General features: G+C 37.8%; 1 protein-coding gene across 2 annotated transcripts in view; it reads left to right on the top strand.

Moving 5' to 3' along the window:
* LOC134663993 (dual specificity calcium/calmodulin-dependent 3',5'-cyclic nucleotide phosphodiesterase 1) overlaps positions 1–16,880 on the top strand; it is a 293,727-nt gene that overhangs the window by 201,377 nt on the left and 75,470 nt on the right. For both annotated transcript variants that reach the window (XM_063520554.1, XM_063520555.1), the window contains 2 exons: positions 4,195–4,351; positions 11,416–11,529. In XM_063520554.1, the coding sequence (XP_063376624.1) occupies positions 4,195–4,351; positions 11,416–11,529 (271 nt within the window). The remainder of the gene's footprint in view (positions 1–4,194; positions 4,352–11,415; positions 11,530–16,880) is intronic.

Here is a 16,880-nt window from a genome sequence, read left to right as displayed (position 1 = left end):
CTTTTTACATGTAATGTTTTTGATGGGATCTCATCTCTTTTTGTAGACGGTCCTTCTTTTCGGGTACTCATACCCATACTATGTATACACATATCATAACTAAACATATCTTCATTCATACTCACATCGTACATCGTAGTGTACCTTTACTTTACCTACTATTTGTAGGAACTGCAACAGTAACTTTGTAATATCATATATTTATATGGGATTACAAACTTACTTATGCAGTTCTTAGATCTTTAAAACGTGACTGATATTGCAATATTTTTAGGTTTTCCCTTTATGTGGCCATTAAACCCTAACTCTGTACCAAATTTCAGCTCTCTGAGTTTATGGGAAGTACTAGTTCTATTCTGATGATCATGAGTGAGTTTCATAAATGCGAAACTTTGCTTTCGCTTAACTTCGGAACTAAATGACCTACAGACTTGAAATTTTGGATTTTAAGTATGTGATTATAGCTTACTGGATGACCAAAATTTCTGCGTTCTGGTCTTATCCAGAGGTTCTCAAATAGGGGCCTGAAAATGCGGCGAAATGGTTCCAGTAAAGGATGGTACGGCAGTGTTTGCTTCGCGCTCGACTTGGCGGGGGCACTGCCGTGCCCCCCGATAGTATACCGGTCTATGGATTGAAGTTTGGATGGACAATGAGACTGGGCTATTGTAGAGAAGTCCGGACACCTGCCATAACAATGCTAAAACACGTTATCGAGGCAGGTGGTGACTTGCCGCTGACTAGATGGGCCCCTGAAACTGCCGTCGCGAAGACGACCAGGAGCAACATCGGTGTGAGCGGCTCAGGGGTGTCGAGAGGTGTGCGCCGCTTTCTACCCAGTGGCTGTTAACAGCCACTGTGCCAACTCGCGTCTTATGCATCTTTCACTTCCACCCCTGGAGCATATAGCTCTAACGACTCCTCTCTGGACGGCCAATGAAGGCAAGCCAGAGCTGAGAGTCCTGCGGGACCCCCCTTGGGGTCCACTCCGACCGACGAAGACACGCCGGAGACGGAGACCCTGACCGACTCTCGGGAGCACTCGGGTCCGTGGGGTCGTAACTCCCCAACAGCTCGCCACAAGCTGCCCTGCCCAATATATATATATTATTATTATTTAATTTAACTACTATTATTATATTAGGTTCTATTTTGTTTTAACGAGGTGCGTTTATAGATGATTAGATATTCCACGCCTTTTCAAAAGATAGTCTTATGTGTATAAAATATACTTACATTGTATTTTGCATACGTCGATTTCGCTTCATAATGCATTTAGAATAATAGCAAGTTTCATATCAATTACTTGCAATTCTAAAAATTCCTCCTACCTATTTATGTGCGATTTATTGATTGTCCATTACGGACTTATGTGCCTTCCTTGTGTGTACGACTTCAAAAATGACTTCCAAATCAACCGTTACATTTACCTACTCCTCACAACATGAAAAAAAAATAGGTTTTATAATATTAGCACAAGATATGTTAGTGAACAAACTAGACTGAGTCTGTATCTTGGCCATCTGCATGTAAGATTTACAATTGACACTGAGTAGGTATTTAACAGAAAAGGAAACAGTCACTTGAAGTATTGAGAGAAGTAGAAAAACAAACATCATAAATCCACATCCCTTGTTTATTTAGAAAATGTCTAAAAATCTCAAAACTCTTCGGATTCATTTTCCTATTATTTTTCCCAGCATAATCCGATCTCGAAAATTAACAATCAGTCCTTAATCTGCCGAGAGACAAAGATACATTTTAACCGCGGGCTGAAAGCCTTTTGACTAGCAGAGATTATAATTTTGACAAGCTCTACATAAATACGGTCCAGGGGCAAAACTGCCTAGGCACAGCCTAAATACTTTACGAATATTGTTATGTAATACCTATAAGCTAATCTGTTACGTGAAATAAATAATTTCTTACATAGGGTTGCGCATAATTACAAATAGTATATTCTACATTATTACATCTTCCGGTTATATTAGAGCGCATTTGCTAATGGCCTTAATAGCAAAATCATTACTATTATAAACTTGATACATATTACTTTCTCTAATAAAAGCAAGAATCTTCAATTCTGCTCGGATGTTTTCGTATGTTCTCCTCTGCAGGTCGCAATTCTCTACTGATACTCGTAAAATTTTGTGAGCAGGTTCGATAGTTAAAGATGTAGTTTTTTTGTCGATTTTTTTTTAAATGGCAGATCCATGATAAATTAATATATGATGAATCAACATAGGTATAAACTGTTAACGGTCAAACATTTCTCTCTAAACCTTAAATCAATCATAAATCGGCATTTTACATCCTATTAATTCTATAGAATACTTAAAAGTTGTGTCCGTAGCCTATCAGCAAAGAAAATGAAAAGAATACACGGCTTCCCACCCGATTGAAGCATACTAGAGCATCAATAGGACAGTGTACAGTTCCACTTATCAAATCATTTTCAAACTTATGTCTATGTAGCAAGATTCCAATTTGCGTACTCTCAAGTGGACCGTACTAGGACGTCAATAGAAAGTAAACGAGTAGCAATCTGCAACGGACGCAAAAAGGCAAGTGTCGTGCTCAAAGAGTGAATGGCGGGCCGGCCTGAATGGGTACAGCAGGGATTGAAAGCTCCATCGATGGACTGTTCAGGAAGCCTATTAGATTATTACAAATTGGTCTTGTTTTGATCTCTTTTTACCATCTCTCGCAGTGCATCTCACTCGAATAATGTGATGATAAGGTAATCTAAATTAACACACTTTATAAAGTTTGAATGCCTGCTAAGATTTGTACTATGTATTCAGTCAAATTTTTTAAAAGGCTTTGTTACATTATGGAATGTAGTTGTTAAGATTAGAATTACTATTCTTTTAGGTATTAATTTTTATTTCTGTATAAAGCAATAACGTTTTTATTTTAAGTTTTAAGTATTTTCCGTCGTCCTCCCTATTTTGAATTCTATTATTTTATATCCAATTTGGGATATTTAGTTCTAGGCTTTATCGGCGATGATGCCAACAGCGTCTCATGTATTAGGAGTTTCGATAGATTTTTTACGAACGCATTATACGTAGGTAACGTAAACACAGTGTCAACCAAACACCTATAAGGTCTTTGAATTCAATTCAATCAAAAATGTATTAAATTCGATTATCTGAGAAATATTTATTTCGCGTTTTGGTAGCGACATATTTTATTTATTATGAAACTGTAAAAATAATAATAACACGGGAATAATTATAGCCATGGATAAAACTTTTGCAAATTTCTTTTGTTTTATGTTGCGACAAGACCTGTATTGCTAAAATTTCACCTATTTATACACCCGCTCTATTCTCATAACTCTTGAAATTTATTTTGACGTATATTAGTTGTTCGTCAATCGCATGTTGCACGAAACAGAGGTAACAATAAAAGAAACAGCTTATAAAATCGTAATACAAAAGCAGAATACATTTTTTCGTTTGCCTTTATCGTTTGTAGCTTTAGTACAGTTTTACACTTATTTCCTGCAATATATCTACGTGTTTTATATATGTTACAAACTTTATTTATGAAAAAAGTTAATCCCGTGTAGTGGTGCCTAAGCCGTTACCTAACTATATTCACATGCCTGATGCCATGTTCTTTTCTAAATTATGCTTATCTTAAGTGGGGAGCTTTAACACATTCATTGCCACTAAGTGCTACGGGTTACGCTCGTAGCGGGTAGCCACGTCTTTGCTGTATGGAGCGCGTAGCCGCTATGAACAGTTTACCTGACAGTCGGGGTCTTGGCGCTGAATGTGTTAATGTAGGTGTGCCTAAGCTAGCTAAGCAAAATCATAACTCTTTGTCACGACCGATCACTAATCACAAGTAAATAGTCAAACCGAAACAGTTTTTTTGCCGAAACCGAAAACTCAACCGAAACATGCTTTTTTGCCATAACTGAAACCTTGGTCGGACACTACCGAAAATACAGTTTTGTGAGTTTCAGCGCGACCGAAATGTTCGGTAGTTTTTTGGCCGAAATCCAAACTTCGGCTGAACCTTGATTATGCCGAAACCGAAACCGGAACCTTCGGTCGGAGACTAAAGATCCAAAAAATAATCGCGTCTCAATTCGCGCAATATGAATTCAAATGAACTGGCCAATAGCAATACACTAATTAAAAAAAGAGTCAGCTAACATTGTGTTCCTTTTGTCAACAGAACAAGGTGGCCTGACGATAGTGCGGCGCTCCTCAAGCCGCCACAAGAGCGAAAGCTGCCCCACGCCCACTGACGAACAGTTAGACCAACTGAGTCTCGACACTGATCACTTGCCCGCCGTCGACACGCCTGACGCATGCGACAAGGCCGCACTTAGGTAAGCCAGTCATTCTCTTTCTTACTAATTAACTTTTATATCTACTAACTAACCTCTCTCGCTGCCACTGACGGACATGATGTACTTAAGGACCATGAGTACTTTGTTGCCGTCGACACGCCTGACGCATGCGACAAGGCTGCACTTAGGTAAGTCAGTCATTCTCTTTCTTACTAATAATTAACTTTTATATCTACTAACTGACCTCTCTCACTGCCACTGACGGACATGATGTGAGGTAGAAGTACTAGTGCTCGACACTGCAGTAGTATTCAAACTTTATGTCAAAGTGACAAAGATTTTTGAATACAGAAAAATCTTTGCCGATCAAATTTAACATATATTACTTTGACATAAAGTGTCCATGTCGAATAATAGTGCAGGATCGAGCACTAGTACTTCTACCTTACGGACCATGAGTACTTGGTTACCGTCTACACACCTAACGTATGCGACAAGGCCGCACTTAGCTAAGTCAGCCCTTCGCTTTCTTACTCATGTTCTTTCAAACTCACTAATTAACCGGTTCCCGTGTCACTCACATCGAAAAAGTTGACCAAGTTGACTAGTCGAGTCTCGACCATCATCATCATCTTCTTCCTCGCGTTTTCCCGGCATTTTTGTCACGACTCATGGGAGACAACTAATCCCGAGAACAGACGTAGACACTAGTTTTTACGAAAGCGACTACCATCTGAGCTTCCAACCCAGAGGGTAAACTAGACCTTATTGGGATTAGTCCGGTTTCCTCACGTTGTTTTCCTTCACCATAAAACGACCAACCTTGACCATGAGCACTTTGCTATCTTCGACTCACCTGACGCATGCGACAGTCCTTCTCTTTTGCACTGGTGCTATTTCACATCTACATAGAAACTAAATTGCCCAATCTTAATACCTCCGGCGCATGTGACAATGTTAGGTCTTCTTCTCTGTCGTATCGCTCTTGACAGAGCGGTCGTGGTCACGTTGAGGCGTCCGCATCGGTAGTAGAGGCGGACACAGCTCTTCGCACGATCTCCCGCCATCTCTCCCTGTTGGCAGACTGTCTGGCACAGTCAGATACGCGGTTTCCCACTGCGGATTTTATTTGGTCAGTCCAGCGCATAGGTGATCTGCCGCGCGATCTGGTTTCCTCCACTCTTCCTTGTACGACCAGTCGCTCTATGGAGTCGTTAATGTTAGGTGCCTGACCCTTTATGACAATATTTATGTATATTTTTGAAATAAATAAATTACACACTCCCCACTTCTATACTTCTTCTTCATATATCTTTTGAGTACTGATCATAATCCTTTATATGAATTTAATAAAAACTCCGTTTACACTCCTACATAATATTATAGAAAAAAACCAGCAAGCCGAGATGTCACAAATCATACGCCAGGATATTGGGGTGATGAAAAATTCCACGGATATCGGTTTACACTTGTTCAGGCTGAAGGGTGCCGGATATTTTTTTTCGAATCAATTGCTTCCGAGTCAATTATTCCGATTGATTTGATAGGAAGGCGAGATGTTTCCGGCTAGGGTGGTAACTTATTGGACGGAAATCATTATGTTGAGGTTCTAATATATTAAATTAACCATAGCAACGCCACGGCGCCTCATTAGGAAGCTTATCGGAATGCATGTTGATATTGGTCCGTAGCCATGCACGTTTGTTGATGAGTTTGGTGGTCAACGGGTTAAAAAGAAGTCAGGCAAAGAAAATTAGAGCTAAGGGGGTTAGGTTAAACAAATTATTTATAAAAATATATACCCTATAGAAATGGGCTTCAAAAAGCATGTACATTGAGAGTGCTCAAATGTTGATGTTTTCGTTCAGTGCTATGTTTCTTTCATGCTATGATTTACACAAAGTTATTTCTCTATTAAGTACCCAAATCCTGTTTATTTTAGTTTTTTTTATATCTATTAAAAATTGGATCGATTGGCAGCTAGCCTTAGCAAAAACGATCCTTTTTCTCATAAATCCTATTATATTTATCTGAATTTCAACAAAAACATTAACGAATGTCTTCAAAGATCGATTTATTTATGAAATACGCCTTATTTATATGTATCATCTGACAAACTAAACTATTCTATCACACAAAAACGATTATCTATCCGCTCACCCAGTCCATTCTCAGATAAATTATATCATTTAGTAATCAAATTGGTCTAGTTGTATCTAGACACTCTAGTATATTGCCTACGGACCGGTTTCCAATTATTTTAAGTACTGTAATTCCCTTTCTCTCAATTACGCTGTAATTTCCCTACAATTCCACAGACAAATTTACTGTTCCTAGTTAGTCCCTTCAATAAAACATAATAGAACATTTCCACGAAAATTACCTCCGTAATAAATTTACTGGGAATATTTTTGATTAAAATTTCTTCGTTGAGCAGTACGAGTAGGTATAAAGGCTCGTTTTGTTTAGTAGTCAATCAGTTTAAGGTACCGTTTATGTTCAGACTTCACCGTCATTACTGCCGCTGCCGACTGCATTGCTGCCGCGAATGTTACAAATCTGGGCAGTTATATCGATTTTGATATTTGTGGCAACAAAAGAGTAGGCAGAAATAATATCGCGCCGCATTCATGTCGCGTCCATTTCCAACGACATCTGCATTACTGTTAATTTTACTATGGAAATTGACAATGACAGCGACGCGTTCAGTACCGGTAGTGCAGCTGCGGTTAGAAATGGAATGTTACCATTACGGATTTTTGGGTGATGTGCACGGATAGATTTTATACTTAACAGAAAGACATCTGTAAGCGATATTACAATATTTTAAATCAGGTATAGGTAAAATAAAAAAGTCGCCTTCACACGGGTCTGGCAAACTTCGGCAGCTCAGTTATTATAGCAATCCCGAAAGGAGACTATTATGCGGACGAAGTCGAAGTTAAAAAGTTGCATGAACCAAACCCCAACTGGCTAGGTCCACGCATCTGTACTAAGAGTATCATCATTTATTATCATATAAGGTTTATTCGGGTAATTTCGTATGTCGGATAATTGCGAAAATCAGATGAAAATGATCCAAAATGCCATCATAATAAGAGTCCGTTTTCGGAATTTTCCAACGGTTTTCGACTTTCGTAATTACCCGAATATACCTTACATACTAAACTCGTTCAGAAGTATTTCATATATTGTTTACTATTAAAATTATTTCATATTAATCTAATTTGATTAAATGGTATCCGCTTGTATCAATTGCAATTACCTGCATTATTCTATCCAGGAATGATTGAAGTCATTATGTTGATGACATAATCGGCTCGCTTCAATTTGAATTAATGATCAGGATGATTATCAAACCCGAAAGATGATGATGAATTTAAACGATAATTGATGGTGATGAGATCCCTCAACCATGATGATGAGAGGATAAATATCAAAACGATGTAGCGAAATAAATTTAAATTAAAAATATACACATTTTAAAGTACGCTAACGTCCGCCAATGAACCGTCCCCAACTTCGCCAAAAAAATTGTTTAATATGAAAATTATACTAAAACATAATCCTATATGTTGAATACACTCATAAATCCCGTGATACAATTTATAGCAGAATTATGAGTTAACGCGAAGTAATGTACTAAAGGCGAATTTAGGGCAACGTACTCGTATTTTTGGCAACCCTTAAATGTTCAATGAACTGCAACGTTAATAACGGGGTTTGATCTTAACTTCAATCCAATACAAATATGTATGCTAGATTTCTTGAAGATATCATTATGGGCGAAGAGTGTTAGGTAAAAAAACATACTTGTTGTAATACATTATATAATAATAATTCAGCCTATATACGTCCCACTGCTGGGCACAGGCCTCCTCTCGAGCGCGAGAGGGCTTTGGGCTATAGTCCCCACGCTAGCCCAATGCGGATTGGGGACTTCACATACACCTTTGAACTTCTTCGCAGATGTATGCAGGTTTCCTCACGATGTTTTCCTTCACCGAAAAGCGACTGGTAAATATCAAATGATATTTCGTACATAAGTTCCGAAAAACTCATTGGTACGAGCCGGGGTTTGAACCCGCGACCTCCGGATTGCAAGTCGCACGCTCTTACCGCTAGGCCACCAGCGCTCTTAACACATTAGGTCAAATTAATAACAACACCTTTATATGTACCGGCAATGCACTCACAACCTCTATGGCGTTGCGGGTGTCCATGGGCGACGCTAATCGCTTACCAACAGGCGGTTTGTCAGCTCGTTTGCCTATCATATAAAAAAGCGTGCAAATATGAGTAGCAGAAGTGGCAAAACATTAATTTGGCAACCAGGTACTCAAGTTCAAGCTATTTTTCGAACGCTATGTTACCATAAATGAGCGTCCCCCAATATACGTGAAAGTCTGTGTACAAGTCATCAAAGTAATTCAACAATAAGAGGGATTTCCTTTTATCGTAGGCGTCTCATATGGCAGAACATTTGTTCACGGCCAAGGCCCGCGTGGATCCAAATTAACCGCTGTCCAGAAAACAATAGGGCCCGCAAACCGCCTTCGTGCATTCCAACTATTAGTGATGTGCCCTAACGGGACGGGACTGTGTGGATAAAGGGAATTTTGAGAATTCATTTGGTATACAGGCACTATAATTGTTATATCTATCTTCCTAATATATAAAACAAATTATGACGAAATAAAATTATGGAAGAAATAGTGGTTTGTGTTACAAGGGATCAAAATGATACATTTCCGCCAAGGGCGTACATTGAATCCTAAATGAAGCGATGGATTCCACAATAGAATCCCGAACGTAGTGAGGGATTCTAAAGTAGAATCCTGAGCATAATGAGGGATTCAAGTGTTAACGCCCAAGACGAAATAATTTTGATACCATGTGACACATACTGCTTTTCACGTCAACTATGAGGAAAATAAAAAAATAAATAAAATAAAAAATCTTAGTGTTGACACAATATGATGCTTAAACAGATCTAAGCTAAAAAAATAATGTGCAAAAAAAATAGTGTGCTAGAACAGAAAAGTGTTACTTTGATAGCAGGGAAGAAAAGTGCCACTTTGATCCCTCCTAGCAGGGAAGAAAAAGCCTTTTTCCGAAAATGTGATGTGAAAATAATTTTCCCAGACAAAGCTAAATAAACCAAGCCCAGCTGAACCGAGCCGAGCCGAGCGGAGCCGAGACAGATGAGATAATAATATGAGTTGCGTTGAGTTGATACGAGTTGTGTTAAGTTGAGTTGATATGAGTTGAGTTGAGTCTAGTCGAGTCGATTGAGTTGCGTTTAGATGGTACATTTATTCGTCACAATCACAAACATATACGCTACCCAAATTAATAATTCCACGCCTCACATAAGGTGGCCACTGACGTGCCTTCCAACAGTCCATATTTATAGCGTGGCTGCAATCCAAAATCGGTCCAATGTCAAAAACGTACAATGTTTAATATTAGGATACCGTCCATTTGGATGAATCCATTGTAATGGTATCCATTTGGAAGGCTCGTCAGTGGCCTCACTTAGAGCACCTTCCCGGGATCAGCTGTACTCGTACATCACTAATTCCTCCAGATCGATTGAGTCCCGCAAATGAAAACGAATAGTACGGATTGTTTTTTTCTCGGTTTTATTACTGGCCTGGTTTTATTACACAATTCAAGTTTATTACCGTTTGCGGTTCTTTTTGAATAAGGGCTTTGACTCGATGGAATATTTTTACAGCGTTTACTATGTTCGGGTATGGTCTGGTGTTGTATTGCTTTTTAATTCATAAGCCATTCGTTGTGAAGCAGGGAAACCAAGTTATGGTAAGCAAAATGGCTAAATACTCAATACAGGGTGTTTGGTACATCGTTTGCCAAATTAAAACGGCAAATAGGTTGAGTCATTTGCTATCTTCCCAGGCCTAGAAATTTTTAATTTTGCGCACATTTTTTTTGGTTCTATGGCAGGTTTTTGTAAATTTCAAATTTTTACTTGAGCAGTAGTAAAAAGAAAACATGGCCAATTTTTTTTCTAGACAGGAGCAGATAGCAAATGACTCAACCTATCTGCCGTTTTAATTTGGCAAACGATGTACCAAACACCCTGTATTTTTTTTACATGGCTTGTTGCCAGTTGTCATCTGCATACAATGTTATAAGCTTGAAACGCAAAATTGTACTGAGATGTCAGCTGTCACCGCACCCAAGCATACAATAGTACCTATGTGAAAAATGCGAGAGCCAAATATAGGAAGGTATAGCGCGTAAGTTAGACTTAGGTACATACATTTATTTTTCTAACTACATAAATAGGTACATCTACCTAATGATATTTATTGTAAATTTATTCAACACTGTCAACCGTGCCAAATACTGGTTCTCTACTAAGTAGTAATATATTTCTTAATAATAGGAGCGAGTACGTTCGCTGCGAATCCCCCCGATAGATTCGTTGCATGTATGCTTAATTGATTGCGATGTTAACTAATTGCCTCAGCCTAAACACCTAGCAGATGAGGGTGGAAAGTCACGACGGTGCCGCCCTTCCACACATCGATTGAAACCCCTTTTATACCCTAAATTTTTCAATGTATATGCCTATGTATCATTATACCAAATCATCAAATGTTAATAAACCGTTTAAACCTTCTAGGAAAGTCACATTATAACGGATTTCCTACTGTGAAGCTGGCTTTCCATTGAGGTGGAGAGGAGACGTGCAGTAATCAACCATTAGCATTGGTTGTACTATACAAACGATGACATGAATTATAACATGACTTGCAGGCCTATTCGGATTTCGAGATAATCACAAGATCTTGAGATCAACTAGATCTACATTAGATATCGACTAGATGTGACTTGGATATCTAAGTCATAACTTGTCGAAATCGTTCAAGAGGACCTCCAGAATCGCGGAAACGTCAAATTTAACATATCTATCTTACAAATATCTTTAAATTATCCGTATCGTAACTTGTTGAAGTCTAGTAGAAATCTAATTCATTTTCCGAATCGAGCCGTTACTTTTTAGTGTTAAAGAATACTTACCGAATAACGAGCTGAATTTTACTAACTTTTTGTATTTTCTTTGTCCACAGATTACGCTATCTCCTTAGACAATTAAATAGAGGCGAAATATCAGCAGAAACACTACAAAAAAACCTACAGTATGCGGCCAGAGTTCTCGAAGCAGTATACATAGATGAAACCAAGTACGTATAACTTCGCTTTTTTCTTTTAATTGTTATAGGCATACATTTTGATCTACTGTGCCCTGAAAAGTCTAAGAACGAGGAATAATACAAATAAAACTACAAATGAAAAAGTTGTTCACATATTTTAAACGCAGCTTTTTAACATAATTGCGTTAAAATTCATTCACTTTGAGCAATGCGATGATACACTGGTTAAAAAGGTATTATTAATAATAATTTAGTCTGTATATTTCTATACGATATGGCTTGATTTTATTGCTCTTCAGTGTAGTAAACCTTAAAGTCGAGGCACAAGTCAGTGGTTTTTGGCTTATCTTAACCAGTAAAGCCTTTTTGGTTTTCTCCTGATGACGGTCAGGTTTGACTTGACACCCATCACGCGTAGGATTTTTTAACAAGCACTAGAATAATTTTATTGACCATGAATAGACTTTCTAAGAATTGTTATATCTTTTTAATGATCTATAACTTAGACATTTGTATTAATACTTCTGGTTCTTGAACAAGCATAAATATACATAACCGTGTGGACGACTTATTTATTGAAACGTAAATCAAAAAAATCTTAGGACATTTACAGGGCACAGTAATAAAAGCAGTTATAAATTGAGAATCCCTCTCATATGTTTTATGTTTCAGATGTGTACCCGTCTACATATATAAAACATCGATATGCTAACAATGCTATTTATATATGTACATTTCAATCTCACCCACACTGTCACGCCAATTGCATTTACCTTCTGATATTTGACGTAAAAAATGTCTGAACATTTTTATTTCTTCGACATCTGCCTGATTCTATCGAGCCTACACTCATGCTTACAACCTTCTGTCAATGGAATGCCCAGTATTTTCATTTTATAGAGTCTGTGCGGAAAGAGAAGAGTCGTGGCAGAATCGGGAACTAACATTTTAAATTTTATATGGCAATCAAACCTTTGACACCTGTCTTGTAAAAAGTAAACAAACTTCTGTCATTGTATATTATATTAACAAAAACCGCAAGTTTTATGTATAAAATATTTTCAAAACACGATGAAACCGTACATAAAACCACAAGAAAAATTATATTTAACATTGTTCGGTTTTGTCAGCGGGAAGAAAACGGCTAAAAGCCGACTATTGACTTACAAAAAGTCGCGGAACGTGTTTCCGCTATTCACGGGTATTGATGTTGTATTTAATATTAAATAATTACCTATTTAATAAGCCCCCTAAGTAACTTGTCTCCGGTACATAATCGGTAAGTATATTCATTCAAAATATATAAATTTTCATAAATATGCAGGTCATTCATGATCTTTAAAATAACTGACAAATAGTCTTGATAATACTTACCATTTTATGCATATTTATACAGTGAAACCTGGTTAAGTGGGACCTGGATAAGTGAGAAACCTCTATAGCTGGGACTCATGGTGCGGTCCCGACACTTTAGCACTGAATTACCTCTGTTACTGAGAAAAAACGAACCTCTATAACTGAGATTCGTTGTTGTGATTTTATAGTCACATTTACCTCTATAATTGAGATAGAGTGTATTTTACCTCTTTTACTGAGACTATATTTATAAGATTACATTTTCCTAATTGTTTTTTAGAATTTTATAGGGAATTGACTTCTGTATCTGAGATAACGTCAATCTATGACCTTTCTAACTTGGACCTCATTGAACAATTTCCGTATTCTTACTAACTCTTAGTTTATCCACAAATTCCGCATTTGCCTAATTGTGTCTAAACAACTTCAAGTTTGATTTAGTTAATTTAATTAGTCAAAACTATCGAAACGAAAGCTGAAATTTTGATAAGTAACACGATAAAATAAATTTTAATTTATTAAATTTCTAATACGCAATGAAGTCCGTATCAAATTTAATTTAATTTTGAAATATATATCCTTTGGAGAATCATTCTCCAAAGGATAGATATCCTTTGGAGAATCATTCAAAATAAATTCAAAAGATAATTACTAAATACCTTATTAACCACCTCTATAACTGAAAAATACTTTATTTTCACCTCTATTAATGGAACCCTCTGTAAATGAGACAGATATTTATTTTTACCTGGCTAACTGGGAGCCTGTGTAAGTGGAAAACCTCTTTAAGTGAGACAAATTTGCTCGTCCCTTGAGATCCCACTTATCCAGGTTTCACTGTATGTAATTTTTTTTCAGGATTGTATAAAAGTACCTACGGTATCTTGAATAAAAGACCGCTAAGTAGGTGATATGCAAGAATTCGTAATCTACGTGCCGGATTCAAGCACATCCAGTTCCTCACATCAGTCTCTGGTTGTTCTGATCTGAAGCTAGCTCAAACATAAGTGACATTGAATATTTTAATTCAGACTTCGATTACAAAGAATAAAACTTTTTCATAAAAATATTTCTTTATTTGTAAGTTCGTTTACTGGGTTCTGTTAGTTACGAAATTATAAGTATTTCATATTTAGCAGACTTTTCGGCGAAGTAAAATATCGTGAGATGAGAGAACCGGACATATCCCAATAAGGCCTACCTATTTATGCACTATTTTTATTCATATTCATATTTATTATTAATAATGTACACATACATTACAAGTCAAGTTTACAATGGGTGAAATATATCCCAGATAGTAAAATTACAGTTCTAATGCCCAATTTCTACCCGATCTACCCGGTTTTGTATTAAAATAACTGTTGGACTGCACAGATTAGGTAGTACATAAATGAGACTCTATCTTGTTTGGTACTAAAATTACAGTTGTATTGGGCAGAATCTTAACTAGTTTTAGCAGTTTTGTCAATCGCACTGTCACTTTATAGTATCTGAGACATAAAAACAAGAGTGTGTTTTAAAAAGAAAACTAGTGCCTGCGCTAAATCAGAGGATTGATTTGACGAGCCGACACCACCACCAGGCTCCGTTTAGTAAGCCGTGGTAAAAAACCGGAACAAAAGGGATACAAGTATCATGACCTTTAGTGTCGTACTATAATCACGTGACCAGTGTTGTCAGCATAGCAAAAACCATAAAATAGCACTGGCGCGCCCTCAAATCCCACGACTCTTCTCTTTCCGCACAGACTCTATGAAGGACGGTTGCCTTTGGGCATCTTTGGATCGCAAGGGCGAGTGGGAATAATTGGGATAAAAACTCGTCCCGCGTTCAATAGGTTTTTGCGACGTCTTTTTAATATATTCTTATTGTTGAAGATATTCCTGTGGCCTCGAGATTGCACGGTATTGTGTAATGAAACAGATATATGGGTTATTTGCGAGTAATACGAAAACACCTCGATAACAAGACAAAGTGCGACATAAATAAATAGTAGAAATTAAATAAAATGGAACTGAAATATTTCCATACTAAAACAATTTAGCCATTATTTAAGCATTTTTCGTCAAAAATGTGACAGTTACGTAGGAAGTATTTTACTATATTTTTTTTTTTGTTTTATTTTTTAACAAGCAGAAACGTTTGCGAACGATGCTGTTAAGCTTCGAATACATTTAAAAGTGGAAAAATTTGGTGATTAGGCTGTCCTGGGTGAGACTTGAACTCAGAGACCGTGAAACTCTGGATCGATATTTATTTAGACATGAAAACGAAAGCGGTACAGGGAAAAGTAAGCCCATGGCGGTAAGTTGTTCGTAAACCACACGTCCATGATAGAGGCTGTTCTAAAACCGGCGATATAATAGCTTTCGCGGCGCGGCATCTCCCATATCCGACGGAAAGTGCTTCCTCTGTAGGTACTGTACAGTCGTTTTCGTACATAACAAGTTTTATGTCAAATATAACATAAGTACGAACCAAGACCTTGCCCGATAATGCGCAAAGAGGCACAATCTACCTGATGATGTCGACATGGCTCCCAGATTCAGCTGCCATAAATGCGGTCGCGAATGCCGGTCCCGCATTGGCTTATACCTACTACATCCACGAAAAACGTTCCTCGCTTAGAGACGCTGCATAAATCATCTGTCAAGATGTTAAAGACCGGAATGATGAGATAACCGTCTCCGTCTGTTGGGAAAATTAGAAAAAAATATTGGGCTATTTTATGAAAAGTGGTTTTTAACTGTTCAGCTTTTTCGATTGTTATCATTAGAGAAAAAGGCCCTGGTTATATGACGGTAACCAAATAAACAATTCGTATTATACGAAAAACTAAGTTTGACTGGAAAATAATGCCTTGTAGTAGCAATAAGCCCGCCTTCTGTACTGTAAGGTTTCTTTCTTCAAATTAATATAAAGAAAAACAATTAGCCTAAATATTTATACTACATATTTGTCAGATGCACAGACAAAACATCCTGTAGACTGAGCATAGTCGCTACCCCCTCTGCCACGCATACGGTAATTTTACTCCATGTTCGAGTCGAAAGTGTCTTTGTGTGACGTCCGTGTCTTTGAACGGACCAATCACGGCACGGGACTTCGCTCACCTCGTCCCGCGCACCCCCGCATTTTTGGCATCATCGGTTGCATGAAATAATTGCTCTAAACTCGCTCTAGTTTCCTAGTCTATGGTCAGATGTCAATCACGTTGACAAATAGAGTCCGTCTAAGCTACTTTTGCACCAACTTGAACAGAACATATTATAGTAATCCCTCACTGTCACAATGACGTGTCATTATGAACGTCATGTTTTCATATAAATTTTTGTCATAATATATGAAGTGATTGCCACACTTTCGGCCCTATTGGAACTTTAAGATACATAAAATAAATCAGATACGATATGAATTAGATATGTCAGTATCTTAAATGACGTTGCTTCAAACAAAAACTCTACTTTTGACACTGACATATCTAATTTATATATGACGCTCCATGGTAAAAGGTACCTTATGGCGGCTGGCACTTACGTCGCATAGCGCCGCAATAATATTGGAGCGGCGTTAATAATAGCGTAAGCGCCAACCGCCATAAGGCATCTTTACCCGTGGAACGTCAAATATGGTATCTAGCCGTAACATTTGATGTAAGTATCTTAAAGTTCGAATAGGGTCATTTGTTATTGGTTCTATATCAGCTAAGGGTTCCCCCAAATATGTCAACGCGGAATCGGCAAAATCCGATGGAAAAAAGCTTTATGTCTGCGCAATAAGAGCGAAAAAGTCGTCGTTCGGCTCGGCTCGCATTGGCCGGCGCCTGCCGACGCGTCGACGGCTTATTCGCTCTTATTGCGTGGACATAAAGCTTTTTCCTATCGGCTTTTGCCGAATGCGCGTCGATATATCTGGGGAGACCCTAAGTGGGCGCCAAACTCGTGCACAAAGCCAAAGCAGTAGGCAATTGTTTTTGAGAATTCTATTTATGGACACTACCGTCCGTCAGAACTTTTTACAGC

The sequence above is a fragment of the Cydia fagiglandana genome, chromosome 4 (genome assembly GCF_963556715.1).
Source record: "Cydia fagiglandana chromosome 4, ilCydFagi1.1, whole genome shotgun sequence".
Taxonomy (NCBI): Eukaryota; Metazoa; Arthropoda; class Insecta; order Lepidoptera; family Tortricidae; genus Cydia; species Cydia fagiglandana.
The sequence above is the reverse complement of the archived record's forward strand: the minus strand, read 5'-3'. Positions and strand labels throughout refer to the sequence as shown.